Below are 21,318 nucleotides of genomic sequence, written 5' to 3'. Positions count from 1 at the left end.
TAGTCGCATTTCGAAAGTAAGAAAAGAAACATGCAAAGCCTCTTGAGACCCAGGCTTAGCATATAGTATATGGTATAAATTGTTGACCTAAACAAATGACAAGGCCATCCCAGACACCAAGGATAGAATCTTGACACCAAGAGAATCCATTTTTGAAATCAGAAAATCAGTAAAAAATTCTATCTCTTTTGCAGTATATAACATAGATCATTGGTTTGTGGTTTATTTTTACCTTCTTTCTCTTTTAAAAGTTAGAGCATTAATTGAAGTATAACTACCAACAATGCTTATTTCCAACATTGCCATTCAATATTTCTATACATTACAAAATGATCACCATGATGATTCTAGGTATCATCTGCCACCATTCAAAGTTATTACATCTTGACAGTATTCAGTTGTCACTCAGTTGTTTCTGACTCTTTGCAACCCCATGGACTAAGCATGCCAGTCTCCCATTCCATCACCAACTCCCGGAGCTAGCTCAAACACATGTCCATCAATTTGATGATGCCATCCAACCATCTCATCCTCTGTCATCCCTTTCTCATCCTGCCCTCAATCTTTCCCAGCATCAGGGTCTTTTCCAATGAGTCAGTTCTTCACATCAGGTGGCCAAATTATTGGAGCTTCAGATTCAGCATCAGCCCTTCCAATGTATATTCAGAATTGACTGCCTTTAGGATTGATTGTTTTGATCTCGTTGCAGTCCAAGGAACTCTCAAGAGTCTTCTCCAACACCACAGTTAGAAAGCATCAGTTCTTCGGCACTCAGCTTTCTTCATATTCCAACTCTCACATCTATACATGACTACTAGAAAAACCATAGCTTTGACTAGGCAGACATTTGTCGGCAAAGTAGTCTCTGCTTTTCAATATCCTGTCTAGGTTGGTCATACCTTTTCTTCCAAACTATTGTCATACCTCTTCTTCTTAACAATACTGTTGGCTATATTTACCATGGTGTACATTTCATTTCCATGACTTATTTATTTTGAAACCAGAAGTTTGTTCCTCACCTATTTTATTCACCACCACCCCCAATCCTTCTTTCCTTTGGCCATCACATCTTTGTTCTTTGTACCCCTGAGCCTGATTCTGTTTTGTTATGTTTTTCCACTTGGTCTGGTTATTAGACAACACATATAAATGAGATCACACAGTATTTGTCTTTCCCTGTTGTCTCAGTGGTAAAGAATCTGCCTGCAATGCAGGAGACCCAGGTTTGATCCTTGGGTTGGGAAGATCCCCTGGAGGAGGGCATGGCAACCCACTCAAGTACTCTTGCCTGGAGAAATCCATGGACAGAGAAGCCTGGAGGCTGCAGTCCACAGGGTTGCAAAGAGTTGGACACAACTGAAGCAACTAAGCAGCAGCAGTTGATTTACTCCCTTGGTATAATATCCTTTAGATCCTTCCATGTGGTTGCAAATCATACAATTTCATCTGGTCCCAGGTTTGTTTATTGGAAGATTTTTTGATTGGGTTTTTTTCCAATCTCATTACCAATAACAGGTTGGCCCATATTTTCTATTTCTTCCTTATTTGGTCTTTAAATATTGCATATTTCTAAGAATTTATCCATTTCCTCCAGGTTTTCTAATTTGTTGGCACTTATCTGTTTTTAGTATTCTCTTATGATTGCCTGCATTTCTGTTAAATAGGTTGTAACTATGTGAGTCTGAGTGAACTCCGGGAGTTGGTGATGGACAGGGAGGTCTGGTGTGCTGCAATTCATGGGGTCACAAAGAGTTGGACACGACTGAGCGACTGAACTGAACTGAACTTCTATTTTATTTCTAATTTTATTTATTTGGCCATTCTCTCTTTTGTTAATGAATATGGCTGAAGATTTATCTTTTTTTTAACTTTTCAAAGAACTAATTTTTAGTTACAATAATATCTTCTATTGTTTTTCTAATGTACCTATCACTTATTTCTACTCTGATATTTATTATTTCTACTAATTTTGATTTGTTCTTCTTTTTCTGGTTTCTTTAAGTGTACTGGGAAGTTGTTTATTTGAGATTATTCTTGTTTCTTGAGTTTAACATTATAGACTTAACTCTTGCAAATGACTGCTTTTGCAATGTTCTGTGGAAATTAGAGTTTTGTTTCTTTTTGAATTATTTTTCCAATTTTTAAACTTTTTTCTTTGAAGTTTTTAGTAACCATTGGTTGGTTGTTGTTCAGTTGCTAAGTCATGTCCTACTCTTTGTGATCCCATGAACTATAGCCACCAGGCTTCTTTGTCCTTCACTATAACCTAGAGTTTCCTCAAACTCATATACATTGAGTCAATGATGCTATCCAACCATCTTATCCTCTGTCACACCCTTCTCCTCTTGCCCACAGTCTTTCCCAAAATCACGGTCTTTTCCAGGGTGTCAGCTCTTCACATCAGGTGGTCAAGGTTTTGGAGCTTCAGTCTCAGCATCTGTCCTTCCAATGAATGAATAGTCAGGGCTGATTTCTTTTAAGATTGACTGGTTTGATGACCTTGCTGTCCAAGGGACTCTCAAGAGTCTTCTCCAGTGCTACAATTCAAAGGCATCAATTACTTGGCACTGAGCCTTTTTCATGGGCCGACTCCTCACATCCTACATGACTACTGGAAAAATCATAGCTTTGACTCTACCCTCAAAATGATGTCTCTGCTCTTTAACACACTTTCTAGTTTTGTCATAGCTTTTCTTCTGAAGAGTGAGTGTCTTTTAATTTCATGGCTACAGTCACCATCCACAGTGATTCTGGAGCCCAAGAAAATAAAATCTGTCACTGTTTCCACTTTTTACCCATCTATTTGCCATGAAGTGGTGGAACCAGATGCAATGGACTTCATTTTTTGAATGTTGAATTTTAAGCCAGCCTTTTCATTCTCTTCTTTCACCCTCATCAGGATTTTTTAAGTTAATCTTCACTTTCTGCCATTCAAGTGGTAGCATATGTATATTTGAGGTTGTTGATATTTTTTTTGGCAATCTTGACTCCAGCTGTGAGTCTAGGGCTTCTCAGGTTTCTCAGTAGTAAAGAATCTGCCTGCCAATGGAAAAGCTTCGGGAGACACAGGTTAGATCCCCGGGTTGGGAAGGTCCCCTGGAGGAGGAAGTGGCAACTCATGCCAGTATTCTTTCTGGGATAGGCTCATGGACACAGGAGTGTCTTGAAGGTTACAGTACATGGGGTTGCAAAGAGCTGGACAGAACCAAGCATGCCCACATTATATATGTGTGTATATATATTCACTTTGTTAGATTGATGTCTTTATTATTTTGTAATGCCTTTGTCTATCATTGTCTTTGTTTTAAAGTTGATTTTGTCTGATAAAAGTATTGTTACCCCACATTCTTTCCAGTTACATTTAATACCTTTTTTCTATCCCTTAACTTTCAGTATGTGTGCATCTTTAGATCTGGAATATCTTCTAGGCGGTACATGTGTGTGTATGTACTAAGTCACTTCAGTTGTGTCTGACGCTTTGCAAACCTATCAACTGTAGCCCTCGAGGCTCCTCTGCCCAAGGGATTTTCCAGGCAAGAATACTGGAGTGAATTTCCATGCCCTCCTATTGAGGATCTTCCTGACCCAAGGATTGAACCTGCCCCTCTTATGTCTTCTGCATTGGCAGTGGTTCTTTACCACCAGTGCCACCTGGGAAGCCCAGTTAGTACATACATGGGTCTTATTTTCTTATTCATTTAGTCACTCTATATTTTTTGATTTGCTAATATATTCCATTTATATTTAAAATAAGTATTCATACGTATTTCTTAATGCCATTTTGTTATTTTTTTGATAATTCTTTTAAAAATTCCTTTTTTGTTGTCTTCTCTTGTGATTTTTTGACTATCTTTAGTGTTGTGTTTGGATTCTTCTCTCTTCTCTTTTTGTGACTACCGTGAAATGTAAATATAGCTATCTTTCTCTCTATCTATATATGCAAGGTGTCAACTTATCTGTATCATCATATCTCCTATTTATCTCACAGTTTCTTCTTTATGTATTCAGTTTCTTCAGTTGTGGAAAGTCTTCAGATTATGCTAATCAATAGTTGCTCTGTAAATAGTTATATTTTAGGTGTGCTCAAGGGAGGAGGTGAGCTTAGTGTTCTACTCTGTCATCTGGGCCACTTCCTGCCCACATTTACAAGCAAATATCACCAATTAAAGAGCTTTTATTTATTTATTTTTTGTTGGTGTTCAGTGCTGGAAATTTCCCTGTAAGTGCTGCTTTACTATTTCCCACTTATTAATATGTTGTGTTTTATTTTCACTTTCTTAAAAATAATTTCTATATGTACTTTTAAGTTTTGCTTATAAAGTATTTAGAAGTGTTTTAAATATTCTTTCAAATATTTGGGAATTTTTCATAGATCTATTTTCTACTTCTGGTTTCTAATGTAATTATCAACACATGGGGGTCAGAAAATATACTTCCAATAGCTTGAATTATTTTAAAATTATTGAGTGTTTTTATGGCCCCAAATATGGTCTATTGGAATCAGGTTTTTCTCATTGATAGTTGCTCTGTGAAGTAATTTTGGGGTGCCTATGGGAGGAAGTGTTCTACATTAAACAATTAGGAAGTGAAAGACCAAATTTCAAAATGAGATTCTAACTTGAATTCCAGTGGCCCCTAAGTCACAGACTGATGTTCTGTCATTCTAAGCAATAAGAGATAAAAGTCCATAAGCTTCCTAGGAATTGCTGGTTTAATACACAGTTTATTTCTTTCAATAGAAAATCATTAAATCATTTAGCAACTTTTTCTTATCTTATCAGACTTTCTCCTAGTGGACATGGAAGTTGGAAATAGTACCCTCCTGAATGAATTCATCTTACTGGGCCTCTCAACAGACCCCTGGTGGAAACTGACCCTATTTGGAATATTTCTGATATTTTATTTGATCACCTTGTCAGGTAACATGTCCTTAGTTATCTTAATCCATATTGATTCTTGCCTGCACACACCTATGTATTTTTTCATTGGCAATCTGTCTTTCTTGGATTTCTGGTACACCTCTGTGTACACCCCCAAAATCCTGGCGATTTGTGTCTCAGAGGATAAGCACATGTCATTGGCTGGATGTGGAGCCCAGTTTTTCTTTTCCTGTGCTGTAACCTACACTGAGTGCTATCTCCTAGCAGCCATGGCCTATGACCGCCACATGGCGATCTGTAACCCACTACTTTATTCAAGTTCTATGTCCCCTTCTCTCTGTACTAGGCTTGTTGCTGGCTCCTACATAGGAGGGTTCTTGAATGCCATAGCACATACTGCCAACACTTTTCGCCTGAGTTTCTGTGGCAAAAATATTATTGACCACTATTTCTGTGATGTACCACCACTGGTGAAGATGTCATGTACAGACACCAAGGTCTATGAGCAGGTCCTCCTGGGTCTCGTGGGTTTCACGGTCCTCTCAAATATTCTTGTCATCATCATTTCCTATTTCCACATCCTTCTCGCTATTCTGAGGATCCGCACGGCTTCAGGAAGGCGCAAAGCCTTCTCCACCTGTGCCTCACACCTGGTCTCGGTCATGCTCTTCTATGGATCGTTGCTCTTCACATATTCAAGGCCAAGTTCCACCTACTCCCTTGGGAAGGACAAAGTGGCATCTCTGTTTTACACTGTGGTCAATCCATTGCTCAACCCTCTCATCTATAGCCTGAGAAACAAAGATGTTAAAGCGGCCTTCTGGAAAGCAACACAGACTATAAGACCTCAAAGATGAAGGTGATCTTTTTGCAGGATGCTGGCATTGCATTTTCCAAATTATTGTCTTATAAACATGCTTGTGCACATTGCCATATTTCAAGTAAATACAACACATTTTGCTTAAAAGATGAATCATTGATTGAACCATTTTCTGTCGATTATTCTTTTGTTGTGATTAAACTTTTAAAACTAACATTGAGTTGTTTGATGCTGTACAATATTGCATTCTGCTACTTTGCAGTACTCAATTTTCATAAAAACTCATCCTCTTTGATTTTGTGGGACCTCTTTGAAAAAGAAAGTAGATTTGGATGGCTTTCAAATACATAGTTTGAGTTGGAATCTTGGTGAGCAAACTTTATTGATTGGGAAGTAGATTTAAAATAGTGAAAAGCTGGAAACAAAATTTGACAAATATTTGTTCTTCCAAACTCCTTCATAAAACTCTAATTGTGTATATTGATTATTTCTTTGTCATCCTTGTGCCTTCAACTTCGATGAAATATTAAGCAATGTGTTTGAATTGTTTAGATTATGAAGAAAACACTTTTCTAAATATAGAGAAACATATGTTATTAGGATTACTACCTTAAGTGTGATCTCTTCCAGATAGAATGAGTAGTCTGCCATGCCATCCATCTGATGATGAACTGCATATTCCCCATGAAGGAAAATAACAACATCACATGGGGCAAATAGAAACAAACAAACAAACAAAAAAAAAAACACCAAATCCCCAACAAATTAAAGCTCTGCTGTATTCTAGATTCAGTGTTTGTTCCCACCCTCACAGACAATGATGGGACTTTTTAATTACCTAGAACTTACAGGTCAATATTTAGTACAAGGCAGGTTTAGTTGTTTTTCTTCCTGTGATTTGCTTGCAATATATAGCTATTTTTGAAAACTGATTCTGCATTTTATGTTTAACATTTTAAAAAGTTCATTGTAAGCAATAATAATCTCTATTGCTTTTGGAAGAGTACTGATCCTTTCACTGTCATCAATATTCATAACAAAGGTAATTAACAGTAACTCTCCAGATACTCTTTTTGTTCATAATCTGATGTTATATATTTGACTCTCAAAAATACTTTCATGCCTATAAAAACAGATTATAGAAACTGTGAACTACATTTGAATCAGTTCTAATGAGGTGGATGAAACTGGAGCCTATTATACAGAGTGAAGTAAGCCAGAAGGAAAAACATAAATACAGTATACTAACGCATATATATGGAATTTAGAAAGATGGTAACAATAACCCGGTGTACGAGACAGCAAAAGAGACACTGATGTATAGAACAGTCTTATGGACTCTGTGGGAGAGGGAGAGGGTGGGAAGATTTGGGAGAATGGCAATGAAACATGTAAAATATCATGTAGGAAACGAGTTGCCAGTCCAGGTTCGATGCATGATGCTGGATGCTTGGGGCTGGTGCACTGGGACGGCCCAGAGGGATGGTATGGGGAGGGAGGAGGGAGGAGGGTTCGGGATGGGGAACACATGTATACCTGTGGCGGATTCATTTTGATATTTGGCAAAACTAATACAATTATGTAAAGTTTAAAAATAAAATAAAATTGGAAGAATAAAAAAAAAAAAAAAAAAGTGAAGATAATGTTTCCAAACATTTGTTGTAGGTGATCCTTCAAGATATGTTTTAATTTCCACACATATGCATAAATGATAGCTAGGCAAGTGCAAAACAATGGATCTATGATTTTAATCTGGAATTATAAGCTTCTGACACAGGTGATTAAGTTAAAAACTTATCTTGTTATTCCCCCCTCCCCCATTTTTGTAATATGTATTAGGCAGTTTACTTTTTACCTTTAAAAAGAGGCTAAATTCAAATCAGGCTACAATCCCCAAATGTGAATTTGCATGGCAAGGGAAAGCTAAATGCTTAGTAGTACCCACGTCTGGTTATTACCCTAAAAGTGAGTACATCCTGGTATTGGTTCTGTCTCTGTTTGACTTGTCTACCACCTGCCAAGTCTCTTCAGCAAGTAGCTTTTGAAATACTTTGAACATAATATGTATAGATTATATATTTATGGACTATATATGATATCATTGGCTAGTGGGAAATGTCTGAATCAGCTAGAGATTAGATGGAGAAAGATGGAAGAAAACCAGAAGAAAGCAGAGGAACTCATTTCTTATGAAAAAAAGTTAAAATCATTCACTGATAAACATTGAAAGGAAGGTATTTTAGAACAACATTTAAAATTTTCAGGTCAACTTTACTTAATTTTTAATAATTTTAATAATTATTTTCTTTTTACTTCTTGACCACCTGATATGACTAATTAAAAAAATGTTCTTTACAACAACACTGCAAATTACAGAATGTTGGTTACATTTGACAAATGAGGAGTTTGCACATCAGAAGTTACAATTTTTTGTTGAAAGAGTATAGCTATTGTTGTAATGGGTACATTTATAAAATACAGTTAAATAAAAGCTTTAGAACCAATAGTTGAGGTCAATTCATTATTTGTACTAGTTCTGATATTTCTGATTTTTCTTTTTATCTGTGTTTATTATCTAACACCTCATTGCCTCCTCTTTCCATCAAAAAATTCTTCACAGTGCTTACTCTTTCATTACCACAGAAGCACTGTATCAGACAAGAAGAATTTGGGATATATTCCACAAATGTCAAGAATCCATTTAATGGTTTCTTCACGATCCCTTAATACTCATCAAGTAGGTGGAAAATGGGTCTATCCCAAGGAAATAGTAAAATTTAATCATTTGGAATTTCAGAAGTGATATATACTCTTGTATTGCATTAAATTTTGATATCATTTTAAAAAGTTATATTAAGTTGAATTTATTAAGTTGTAGAATAGATTATAGCAGAATTATTAAACAAAACAAACTAAAGCAAAGAAAAAGACTTTTTCACTGAATTTTTTTGAGTAAAGAAACAGATGTGTGTGTGTGTGTTTTTTTTAATATTCCTTCCCAAACTTCCCCTGAAGCAGTCTGTTTTCACTTAGCAATGTTTCAAGAAATTTATGTCAGTTTAGACTTCAGATTATGTGAACCTGGAGAGTTTTTTCAGAGCATCTTTAACATCTTTATTCCTCAGACTGTAGATCATGGGGTTCAACATGGGGAACACCACGGTGTAAAATGTAGACACCATCTTGTCCCTCTCAAGGGAATAGCTGGAACTTGGACGGGAGTAGATGTAGAGAATGGAGCCATAGTATAAGGTGACAGAGATCAGGTGGGAGGAACAGGTGGAGAAGGCTTTGAGGCGGCCCTGGGTGGAGCGAATTCGTAAGATGGCAGCAATGATGAAGGCGTAGGAAGCCAGGATGAGCACAGTGGGCGTGATGACGTTGGAGGCCAGGAGGAAGTACAGCACATCCTGGTATGTCTCTTTTACATCACAAGCCAAGTTCACGAGAGGGGGGACATCACAGAAAAAGTCATCAATAATGTTACCACCACAAAAATTCAATGTGAATGTGTTGCTGGTGAGTATTATTGCATTGACAAAACCCCCAGTATAGGAATATATAACCAAACAGATACAGAGTCTCCTCGACATGACCTGAGCATAGAGCAGGGGACTGGAAATGGCCACATAGCGGTCATAAGCCATGGCAGCCAGCAGGTAGCACTCGCTGTAGGCCAGCCCCGCCGAGAAGAAGAACTGGACTGCACAGCCAGTGAAGGAGATGCTTTTGTCTTCAGAAATGCAGGTCACTAGGATCTTTGGGGTGTACACAGAGGAGTACCAGACATCCAGAAAAGACAGATTCCCAATGAGAAAATACATGGGTGTGTGCAGTCGAGAGTCATTACAGATCAACGCTATGAGGGTGGTATTTCCTACCAGGGTCATGGAGTACACACCAAGGAACACCACAAACAGGACCAGCTGCATCTTGGGGTCTGTTGTGAATCCCACAAGGATGAACTCAGTCACCGTATGATTGTTCTTCTCCATGGTTTAAAGAGACCTCACCTGCAAATGAAGGAATTAAGAGTTTAATTACCTCAACCCATACCAAAGGAAAACATTCTTTTATACAAATCTATGAAATATAGTCAAGACTATGGTTATTAAGGTAAGGAAGAGCTGAACAGGAATCTTGGTGTATTTGGGAAGATGAGGGAAGATTTCTGAGCCTCAACATATTTATTTCAACAATGTGACTTGACTACTAGAAAGTCTTAATGCTATTTGGGTCTTACTCATTTATTAGGAAAATATTTCTTGAGTGCTTGGGGCTGTCTGGGCATTAGGATACAGCAGTGAAGCTAACGGCACTGACCATTATTCTGTGGAGGCTTTATTCAGAAAAGAGAGATACATAGGTGATGCAGGGATAAAGAATCCACCTGCCAATGACGGAGCTGCCGGAGATGCAGGTTTGATCGAGTCAAGAAGATACCCTGGAGGAGGAAATGCTAACCCACTCCAGTACTCTTGCTTGGAAAATCCCATGGACAGAGGGGCATGGTGGACTACAGTCCACGGGGTCACAAAGAGTCAGACACTACTTAGTGACTGAGCATGTACATGCTATCAGATCAGATCAGATCAGATCAGTCGCTCAGTCCTGTCCGACTCTTTGCAACCCCATGAACTGCAGCATGCCAGGCCTCCCTGTCCATCACCAACTCCCGGAGTTCACTCAGACTCACATCCATCGAGTCAGCGATGCCATCCAGCCATCTCATCCTCTGTTGTCCCCTTCTCCTCCTGCCCCAAATCCCTCCCAGCATCAGAATCTTTTTCAATGAGTCAACTCTTCACATGAGGTGGCCAAAGTACTGGAGTTTCAGCTTTAGCATCATTCCTTCCAAAGAAATCCCAGGGCTGGTCTCCTTCAGAATGGACTGGTTGGATCTCCTTGCAGTCCAAGGGACTCTCAAGAGTCTTCTCCAACACCACAGTTCAAAAGCATCAATTCTTCAGCGCTTAGCATTCTTCACAATCCAACTTTCACATCCATACATGACCACAGGAAAAACCATAGCCTTGACTAGATGAACCTTTGTTGGCAAAGTAATGTCTCTGCTTTTGAATATGCTATCTAGGTTGGTCATAACTTTCCTTCCAAGAAGTAAGCGTCTTTTAATTTCATGGCTGCAATCACCATCTGTAGTGATTTTGGAGCCCAGAAAAATAAAGTCTGACACTGTTTCCACTGTTTCCCCATCTATTTCCCAAGAAGTGGTGGGACCGGATGCCATGATCTTCGTTTTCTGAATGTTGAATTTTAAGCCAACTCTTTCACTCTCCACTTTCACTTTCATCAAAGGCTTTTGAGTTCCTCTTCACTTTCTGCCATAAGGGTGGTGTCATCTGCATATCTGAGGTTATTGATATTTCTCCCGGCAATCTTGATTCCAGTTTGTGTTTCTTCCAGTTCAGCGTTTCTCATGATGTACTCTGCATAGAAGTTAAATAAACAGGGTGACAATATACAGCCTTGATGTACTCCTTTTCCTATTTGGAACCAGTCTGTTGTTCCATTTCCAGTTCTAACTGTTGCTTCCTGACCTGCATACAGATTTCTCAAGAGGCAGATCAGGTGGTCTGGTATTCCCATCTCTTTGAGAATTTTCCAAATTTTATTGTGATCCACATAGTCAATAAAGCAGAAATAGATGTTTTTCTGGAACTCTTTTGCTTTTTCTATGATCCAGCGGATGCTGGCAATTTGATCTCTGGTTCCTCTGCCTTTTCTAAAACCAGCTTGAACATAAGGAAGTTCACAGTTCACATATTGCTGAAGCCTGGCTTGGAGAATTTTGAGCATTACTTTACTAGCGTGTGAGATGAGTGCAATTGTGTGGTAGTTTGAGCATTCTTTGGCATTGCCTTTCTTTGGAATTGGAATGAAAACTGACCTTTTCCAGTCCTGTGGCCACTGCTGAGTTTTCCAAATTTGCTGGCATATTGAGTGCAGCACTTTCATAGGATTATCTTTCAGGATTTGGAAAAGCTCAACTGGAATTCCATCACCTCCACTAGCTTTGTTCATAGTGATGCTTTCTAAGGCCCACTTGACTTCACATTCCAGGATGTCTGGCTCTAGATCAGTTATCACACCATTGTGATTATCTGGGTCGTGAAGATCTTTTTTGTACAGTTCTTCTGTGTATTCTTGCCATCTCTTCTTAATATCTTCTGCTTCTGTTAGGTCCATACCATTTCTGTCCTTTATCGAGCCCATCTTTGCATGAAATGTTCCTTTGGTATCTCTGATTTTCTTGAAAAGATCCCTAGTCTTTCCCATTCTGTTGTTTTCCTCTATTTCTTTGCATTGATCGCTGAAGAAGGCTTTCTTATCTCTTCTTGCTATTCTTTGGAACTCTGCATTCAAATGTTTATACCTTACCTTTTCTCCTTTGCTTTTCACTTCTCTTCTTTCACAGCTATTTGTAAGGCCTCCCCAGACAGCCATTTTACAAGGAAACAAATAAGAAATTTTTTCATTTAATGATAGATGATATTAAAAAGAACAAACTGAATGATTTTGTGAAGAGGAACTGGGAAAGGAGCTAATTTAATTTTTGCCCTGAGAGAGAGAGAGAGAAAAAAAATCTGTTTTATGTTTCCCAGCTACAAACGAACAAGTTGTTCAAAGCTCATAAGACATGGTAAAGTCCCCATGGCTTAGGAGATAGTGACATATGAAGGGTGGTAGGTATTGCCACCCCCAGATATGCCACTTTGACAGAAGAATTATTTCATTAGCATTTAAAAAACAGCAGAAACCTAAGGGAGACTCTGATATCCCCTTCTCTTACTGAAAGCAGGAGATAAAACTCACGTGAGAACTGCATTCTCAATACCTGTGTTGTGTGCTGAGTTATGTCTGACTCTTTACGACCCCATGGGCTGTAGCCCACCAGTCTCCCTTGTCTATGGGTTTCTCCAGGCAATAATACTGGAGCAGGTTGCCATTTCCTACTCCAGAAGATCTTCCTGACCCAGGGATAGAACTCATGTCTCTTGCATCTCCTGCATTGGCAGGCAGATTCTTCACCACAAACGCCACCTGGGAAGTCCAATACCCCAACAAAAAAGAAATATTCCTATGATCATTATTATACACAGGAGTTTGAGATCAAAAGAATTATATAGAAAGAGACCTTATTGAAATAATTTTTCCTTTATTATCCATGTTGTAGTATATATCATTATTTTATTTTACATTGTTTTTTTTCACATTCCTTGTCAGTTTTTGGTAATATTGATTGCTCTTTTTTGTCTCTAATAATGAGAAATGCTACTTTCTCTTGTGAACTCTGAGTAGGTTCAGAAACTTCAATAGGAAGATGGAGAGATATTTGAAAAGAGGCCCTCTTACTAGCACATATATGTCTTAGGATGTAAATGACCTTAGGATTGGTTGGAGGAATAAGTAAAAATTTCCATCTAATTCTAATATCTCAGTTAGATAACTTACCTAAAATTCTCAGCCACACCACCACCTCAACAGAATTCAAATCTGAGTGTTCCAGAATCCTCTATACTAGTTTCTGAATCCCCAGGATGATAGATTCTGCAGTCCCTTAGGTTTTCATGGTCATGGGAAATGACTAACAAGACAATTAAATAAAATTGTGTGTTGATGAATTGGGCATTATTCAGTGATGAAAAAAAGTTTTTAAGACTACAATTCTCAGCTGAAATGTAATCAATCAGAATTTTCATTCTCATTCTCTCCCGTTGTATAGAAGCCAAAATAAGCATGTGTGACACTTATTAAGTAAGTGTACTATATATTCATATTTGTATATTTGGATATTAAAACACATATGTTCAATGATACTGATATCTTTATTATCTGTTGAATACCTTTCCTTTGTTCTTCCCAATCCATTCTCCATACTTTTAAGCTCATCTTCTTTCCAAAATGCTCAGCTCCATAAACTGTATCCATGAGTTCCTTTGCTCTCTGTTTACTTAATGGGTTTAGCCAGTGGCTATAAATAGCAGGACAGGAAGTGAGGTCAGAGTGGTTTTCTCTTCCCTATTTCTTGCAAAGATGCCACAGCTGGCTTCATCCCTGAACCTAGACCATGGAACCTGCCAGGTGACCCATTTCCCAGCATTCCTTTCAACTCATAAGTTGTTCTTTGTCTTGCTCCTTCAGGAATAGAGGAGATAATTGCTCTCAGAAGTTACAAGTTCTAAAGTTATTAAAATTGTTTGGTATGCAATAGAAATTATAAGTGTAGTGTGGTAAATTGACATTTGTTGAAAATTTAACCTGGAGTGTTCAACCAAACAGAAAAAAAAAAAAAAAAAGAACCCAAGAAGCCAGAAAGCCATATCTTAATGGGTAACTCTGAGAGACAAGATGGAAGCAATTTTCCAATATGTCACAAACTCTAGATCTTAACCAAGTATTCTGTTGTTCACACATTCATGGCAGTGTCTCATGGATCAGGGATTCTAATGGAATGAAGTAGATGGGAAAATAGCCACAGTAATATTTCATTTTTACTTGGATAAAAATCAGCACAAAATGTTCCAGTAGGCAAATACCATCTCATGTAATTCTCTGACCTAAGCTAGTTTACAGCCACTGAAACCTGAGACTTGTGGAGAAGCATGGAGCCTTTGATAAAGGATCTTGACATTTAGCCAACATATATTCTATACATATTCCTCCAAGCCTTCTTGTAGATGGCCAGAAACCACTTATGAGAATAATCATACTCTGGGCAAAGGTAAGTACCCAGCTCTTCTGTGGGTTATTGGATTTTGACTCTGAGTTAATACTAACCTTAAGTGACAGAAAAACACCCAAGGTACACTCTTGCCACTGGGTCTAATGAAATAATTTAAATATAGCTTTGATCTGCTTTCTTCTTTCATTGGGTCTGAGACTAGATATACAGGTGATCATTATTTACCCATACTCAGAAATCATACTGGGTATCAGTTCAGTTCAGTTCAGTTCAATTCAGTCGCTCAGTCGTGTCCGACTCTTTGCGACCCCATGAATCGCAGCACACCAGGCCTCCCTGTCCATCACCAACTCCCGGACATACAGAATAAAACAGAATCCTAATTTTAGTTTCCTGTCCCTGGTCTCTGGACACAGTGTTATAATTATTGGAATTTTCAAATGGATGTCTGTGAAGTTACTCCCCCAATACATTTTCTGCTCAGACAGTAAACAGAAAACCATATTGCATCACTGGAGAGAAGTGCAAAGTTTAGTGTTTTTATAAAGACTTGAAAGATGCAATGGTGAAGATCCCAATTTATCACCGTTAACTCCTCTGTCTGAGGGGAAAAGAATTGAAGATCTTCTAAGTGGAGATCATGAATGAACAACTTTTACAGGTAGAGAAGTTGAAGAAAGGATGCAGAACTAATAAAATTTGTTTTGAGAAGTAAAATTGAGGAAGTCAGTTTGGAATAAAAATAGATTTATATACCTCTTGAAACAGTACAGTTGAACAGCATCACACTAGCATTCAGTGGTTGTAGACTTTGAGGAATACCCAATGCATTGTGAGGTCATTAAATTTGCTAGAGAGGCTGAGAGATTGTCACATTTCATTGAATCTTCAAAGTCATAGACTAATCAGAAACTGAAACTCCACTACTTTGGCCACCTGATGCTAAGAACTGACTCAATTGAAAAGACCCTGATGCTGGGAAAGATTGAAGGTGGGAGGAGAAGGGAACGACAGAGGATGAGATGGTTGGATGGCATCACTGACTCAATGGACATGAGTTTGAGTAAACTCTGGGAGTTGGTGATGGACAGGGAGGCCTGGCATGCTGCAGTCCATGGGGTGGCAGAGTCGGACATGACTGAGTGACTGAACTGAATCAGAAGATATCCTAAACCCCTTATGCTCACACATATGCACAGAACTCTAGCCACACATACATAAACTGGAGGCTTCACGAATGAGGTGGATGAAGTGACCTTCCTCTTGAGTATTAGTCAGCCTCCTTCCCCCCACACCAGACTTCATGTTCACAGGGCCCTTGTACAAAATGGCCATAGCAGTTGAAATGAGCTCAACATGACCATCTTCTCACTAAGGCTAATTTGGTTAATATCGTTGTGAGTTGTCAAAACGCACAGAGGGGCCTGGCAGATGGTTATGGCCATAGAGCCACAAAGAGTTGGACATGACTGAAGTGAGTTAGCATGCATGCATGAGGTGTCAACAAGGCAAAAAGAAAAATAAAAATTTCTGGTAAACCACTGGGTAACAGGATGGTTAGATCAGACAGCTTCCTAAGAGCTGAAAAGGTAATGACTTTCCTCTCATGAGTTATCACATACTAGGGGAATTATTTGCCTTATATTTCTTACTGGCTTTTTCTTGTCATGACCTATCAGTTCAGTTCAGTTCAGTCACTCAGTCGTGTCTGACTCTTTGCGACCCCATGAATCACAGCACTCCAGGCCTCCCTGTCCATCACCAACTCCTGGAGTTCACTCAGACTCACGTCCATTGTGTCAGTGATGCCATCCAGCCATCTCATCCTCTGTCGTCCCCTTCTCCTCCTGCCCCCAATCCCTCCCAGCATCAGAGTCTTTTCCAATGAGTCAACTCTTCACATGAGGTGGCCAAAATACTGGAGTTTCAGCTTTAGCATCATTCTTTCCAAAGAAATCCCAGGGCTGATCTCCTTCAGAATACACTGGTTGGATCTCCTTGTAGTCCAAGGGACTCTCAGGAGTCTTCTCCAACACCACAGTTCAAAATAATCAATTCTTCTGCACTCAGCTTTCTTCACAGTCCAACTCTCACATCCATACATGACCACAGGAAAAACCATAGCCTTGACTAGACGGACCGTTGTTGGCAAAGTAATGTCTCTGCTTTTCAATATGCTATCTAGGTTGGTCATAACTTTCCTTCCAAGGAGTAAGCGTCTTTTAATTTCATGGCTCCTGTGGTTAGAATGCCCTTATTCAGGTATCTTTGTAAGAAACACCCTCCCTTATTACAGTGTCAATTGCTGGTACTGTCACCCCTTTTCAGGTGTTCCCTGATCAAAGTACTGTAATCCACTTCCTTGACATTTTTTGATATCATTTTTATACTTTATTATTCTCCTTAGAGCTGTTCGTTATCTAATATTATATACGTATAATTGGGGCTTCTCTGATGGCTAAGATGGTGAAGAATCTGCCTGCAATGTTGGAGACCTAGGTTTGATCCCTTGGTCGGGAAGATCCCCTGGAGAAGGGAATAACAACCTGCTCCACTATTCTTGCCTGGGAAGTCTCTTGGACAGATGACCTGGTGGGCTATAGTCCATGGGGTCACAGCATGAGACACAACTGAGCAACACACACACACTTATACATTTTATTAGGTTAACTTTTTCTCTTTTCCTCCATTAGAATATATTCCTTCCTGTATGCTTTAAATGGAAAACACATAGAGTTCCATGTTTATCTCATCTTAATTCATAAGCTTATTAGGAGGTTTTATGGGTTGCTTATTTTACATGTAACACAATACAAATTTAGAACTATATTGTGGCTGGGGAAAATGTTTGAAAGCTTGGATCCATGACTACTAAAAGTGGTTTCTATTTCTTTGGGGAAAAAAATTGAAAATCCCTGGACTCAATATTCTCTATTTTGTTCTCTGGTTCTCAAGATGATATTAAAATTTTATTATCTATAAAGTGATAGTTAATTTTGAATGCTTTACTCTGAGTCAAGTACTGTGCTTATTGTTCCACAGCATTTTAAAATTTATTTCTGCCACATCAATCACACATATGTTTAAAAATTATTCCAGAGACCTGGTACTTAACCACTGAGTCACCTCCTTTCATACCTGATACTAGGCAAAGAGTTCCTTGCAGGATTCATGGGTCCCTGTCCTTTTGGTTATAACACCTGAACTCAACACCAGTAAGATGATGCTGAGAGAATCAGATGCTGTCAGCAGGAGTACCTCATGCATGCGGTTTCAGATAAATACTTCTAAGTGGTGTGTCCAAGTCATTTTTGGCAAAGTCCTATGTCTCTTATAGTTTCAGCCACATTGACTGTGAGTACAGAAACATTATACTCACCTCACCCAGGTCCAGGTCACTTACCTATAACTCACAGTCACAGCCAACAAAAGACCACATGATGGATCCAGATAAGTTATACTTGCTCAGGGTCCCCTGTGCATATGATTCTTGAAGTACCTCAGGACTTAATTGCCTTTGAAAGGCAATTAACCAAAAAGTCTGTCAATTTCTGTAGAGGTAAAAAAAATGGAATATTTTCTGCCATTTCAGTAAACAAAGGATGTCACAGTAACTGGCAATTGCAGCCACCAGGATGGTTAACTGTTGAGCCCTGAGGGAACTCAGGAAAGAAAAGAATACCTGCCATCCAGCAGCCATGAGACTGCAGTCACTCCCTATGGTGAACTCTGAAGAAACTTAGGATGTGAAAATACATAATACTGGCTCCAGATAGCTGAGGCACATATCAAAGGCAAGATTTCCAAGAGCCCAGACTCTTGCATCTTCCCATACATAGAAAAGTGCTTAATTCTTTAACTTGAGATATCTGGTTTTCTTTCATTTACAATGATTTTTATTTTTTTTTATTTTAATTTTATTTTAAACTTTACATAGAACACTTTCTAACACCATACACAAAAATAAACTCAAAATGGATTAAAGATCTAAACATAAGACCAGAAACTATAAAACTCCTAGAGGAGAACATAGGCAAAACACTCTCTGACATACAATGATTTTTAGATGCTCAGACTACCTGCCCTTTGTTGCAAAATCACTACATATCCTATCTCCTCCCCTTTCCTTTTGGAGGAATTTCTCAGAGCCCTCTGAAAGGTTATCTCTTGGACCGTGCTGTGCTTAGTTGCTCAGTCATGTCTAACTCTCTGCAGCCCCATGAACTTTAGACTGCCAGGTTTCTCTGTATATGGGAATTCTCCAGGCAAGAATACTGGAGTGGGTTGCCATCCCTCCAAGACCTCCCTTTAGGGGCTCTCCCCAACCCAGGAATGAAACCCAGGGCTCCCACACTGCAGGTGGATTCTTTACTCTCTGAGCCACCAGGGAAGTCCAAGAATACTGCAGTGGGTAGCCTATCCCTTCTCCAGCAGATTTTCTGGACCCAGGAATTGAATTGGGGTCTCCTGCATTACAGGTGGATTCTTTACCAGCTGAGCTACCAAGGAAACCCCTAATCTATAAGTAGCATTGGAAATAGTTTCTCAGTCTTTCCTGCTTGAAACAGTCTCTTCATCAGATTTCTAGGTCATCAAACTTGCATGGATTTTATTCTCCTTCTGAAGCTACATGATCTTAGTGTTATTGCCCCCAGGTTGGAATTTTGGAGAACCCCAGAATCAACCCTCAAATCTCTTCTCTTTTCCTCAAATCTTTTTGCTTTCTCTCTTCTCTTTTCACAATCACTCTCTGGTAGACCATACAATCTAATGACTGTAAATACTCTCCATAGTCTTATTTATCTACCTACCTACCTACCTTTTATCTCCTGACCATTTTTCTTCCCTGAAGTTCAGACTCATGGATCCAAGTGCCTACTTAACATCTCTTATAGGATGTCTATTGGGAAGCTTAGGGAAAAGTGTCTTCCTAACAATCCTTCCTAAGCCTACTTTCTCTCAATCTTCTTCACTGCAGTAAAGGCATTATCTTAATTTAGGGGAAATTATCAGACATTTTTTACTTTTTGTTTTTTACACTGTAGCTAATTGGCAACATCTTCATTCCACCTTCAAAATATATCCAGAACTTAACCAACTGCTCCCAGTTTCAGTGATTCCACCGTACACGAGCCCACTCTCATTTCACGTTTGTATTATTGCAGTTGCCTAATGGCCTCCCTGCCTCCTCCCTACTTCTGTCCTTACCTCACTTGAGTGTCTCAACAAGGAAGCCAGAGTGATCCTCTTAAAATACCAGATAGATTATGTTACTTTTCATCTTCACACACTCCAATGACTTCAGAACTTCTCCAGAGTAAAGGTCCAAATCTTTGTGAAGATGTGCAAAACTTATGACGTTTCTGCTCTGGCTCTGCTGTCCTCCCTTTCACTGCTCACTCCAGCTCTGCCACCCTCTTTTCAGTTCCCACATAAACTGATTCACTCAGAGCCTTGGTACTTATTCATTCCTGTGGTTAGAATGCCCTTCCCCAAGTATCTTTACAGAGAAGATATTTCCCTGTCTTTTTTCAGGTGTCCATTGCCACCAATATCACCTGTTTTCACCTGATCACTGAACTCATTCTGCTTCCTGATATTCTTATAGCCCTTTTCTTTTGTATGATTATCACTAGGACTGCTTATTTTCTAATATTACATATATCCCATTAGTTTAACTTATTCTCTTTTCCTTTTATTATTAATAAAGCATAATCTTTCACATTTGCTTTTGATGGAAAATGTATGTCAGTTCAATTGTTATTTTATTTTAATTTGTAACTTTAACATGAAAGTTCTGTGGGATGTTTTTTTCTAACTGAATACAAAAATATATATACCGAAAACATTTGGTGGCTGGGCAAAATCTTTGAAATCATGGATTCATGAAAACTAGATGTGGTTTCCTATGAGAAAGTGTTGAACAATCCTGGACCACACTTTAACATTCCTATATTCCATTCCTTTATATTCTATGATTCTCATTATTCCAGAAGTTTGTCATATATAAAAATATTAGATAAGTATTTTGAATACTTTCAGTTCAGTTCAGTTCAGTCGCTCAGTTGTGTCTCTTTGTGACCCCAGGAACTGCAGCACACCAGGCCTCCCTGTCCACTACCAACTTCCAGAGTCCACACAAACCATCTCCATCGAGTCAGTGATGCCATCCAGCCATCTCATCCTCTATTGTCCCCTTCTCCTCCTGCCCTCAATCTTTCCCAGCATCAGGTCTTTTCAAATGAGTCAGCTCTTCGCATCAGGTGGCCAAAGTATTGGAGTTTCAGCTTCAGCATCAGTCCTTCTGATGAACACCCAAGACTGATCTCCTTTAGGATGGACTGGTTGGATCTCCTTGCAGTCCAAGGGACTCTCAAGAGTCTTCTCCAACACCACAGTTCAAAAACATCTCTGACTCAAATGCTTTGCTAGGTGTTTCACATGAATTGTTCTATTTATTCCCACAACATCTATCATAGGTATGTTTAAAGATTAATAGCTGTGATTTTATAGATGACCAAATCAAGGTTTTATAAGCATGTAGTAATTTCAGAGTTAATAAATAATTGTGCTGTCTTCCTCCAGAGAGCTGGTACTTAACCTCTAAGCCACTTCCTTTAATACCTGATACTAGGTTAAGAGCTGCTTATGCATTCCATGGGTCCCTCTCTTTTTAGTTATAAGACCTTAACTCAAACACAATAGAATAATGCTGAGAGATTCAGAGGCTATCCAGGTGAGTACTTCATACCATTGGCATCAGATGAACGCTTCCAAGTAGCTTCCAAATCACCTTCTGGCAGAGTCCTGTGTCTCTTCACTGGCAGCCAATACTGATTATGAGTATAGAGATATTCCGCTCACCTCACCCAGGACCATGACACTTGCCTGTAGCTCTCACAGTCACAGCCAAC

At 38.9% G+C, this 21,318-nt stretch overlaps 2 protein-coding genes across 2 annotated transcripts; one reads left to right on the top strand and one right to left on the bottom strand.

The window, feature by feature from the left end:
• The first annotated feature begins 4,798 nt into the window (after positions 1-4,798).
• On the top strand, positions 4,799-5,737 carry LOC102267100 (olfactory receptor 9G4). Its single transcript, XM_005909410.2, has one exon. It carries the CDS (start codon positions 4,799-4,801, stop codon positions 5,735-5,737), a length of 939 nt encoding a protein of 312 aa, XP_005909472.2.
• A 3,034-nt stretch (positions 5,738-8,771) lies between these two features.
• LOC102267370 (olfactory receptor 9G19) lies at positions 8,772-9,695 on the bottom strand. The gene has a single exon (XM_005909411.2). The coding sequence runs from the start codon at positions 9,693-9,695 to the stop codon at positions 8,772-8,774; it is 924 nt and encodes a 307-aa protein (XP_005909473.1).
• Between the last annotated feature and the right edge of the window lie 11,623 nt (positions 9,696-21,318).

This window comes from Bos mutus, unplaced genomic scaffold, assembly GCF_027580195.1.
Source record: "Bos mutus isolate GX-2022 unplaced genomic scaffold, NWIPB_WYAK_1.1 CTG254, whole genome shotgun sequence".
NCBI lineage: Eukaryota > Metazoa > Chordata > Mammalia > Artiodactyla > Bovidae > Bos > Bos mutus.
Note: the sequence above shows the minus strand (reverse complement) of the source record. Positions and strands in the feature narration are given on the sequence as shown.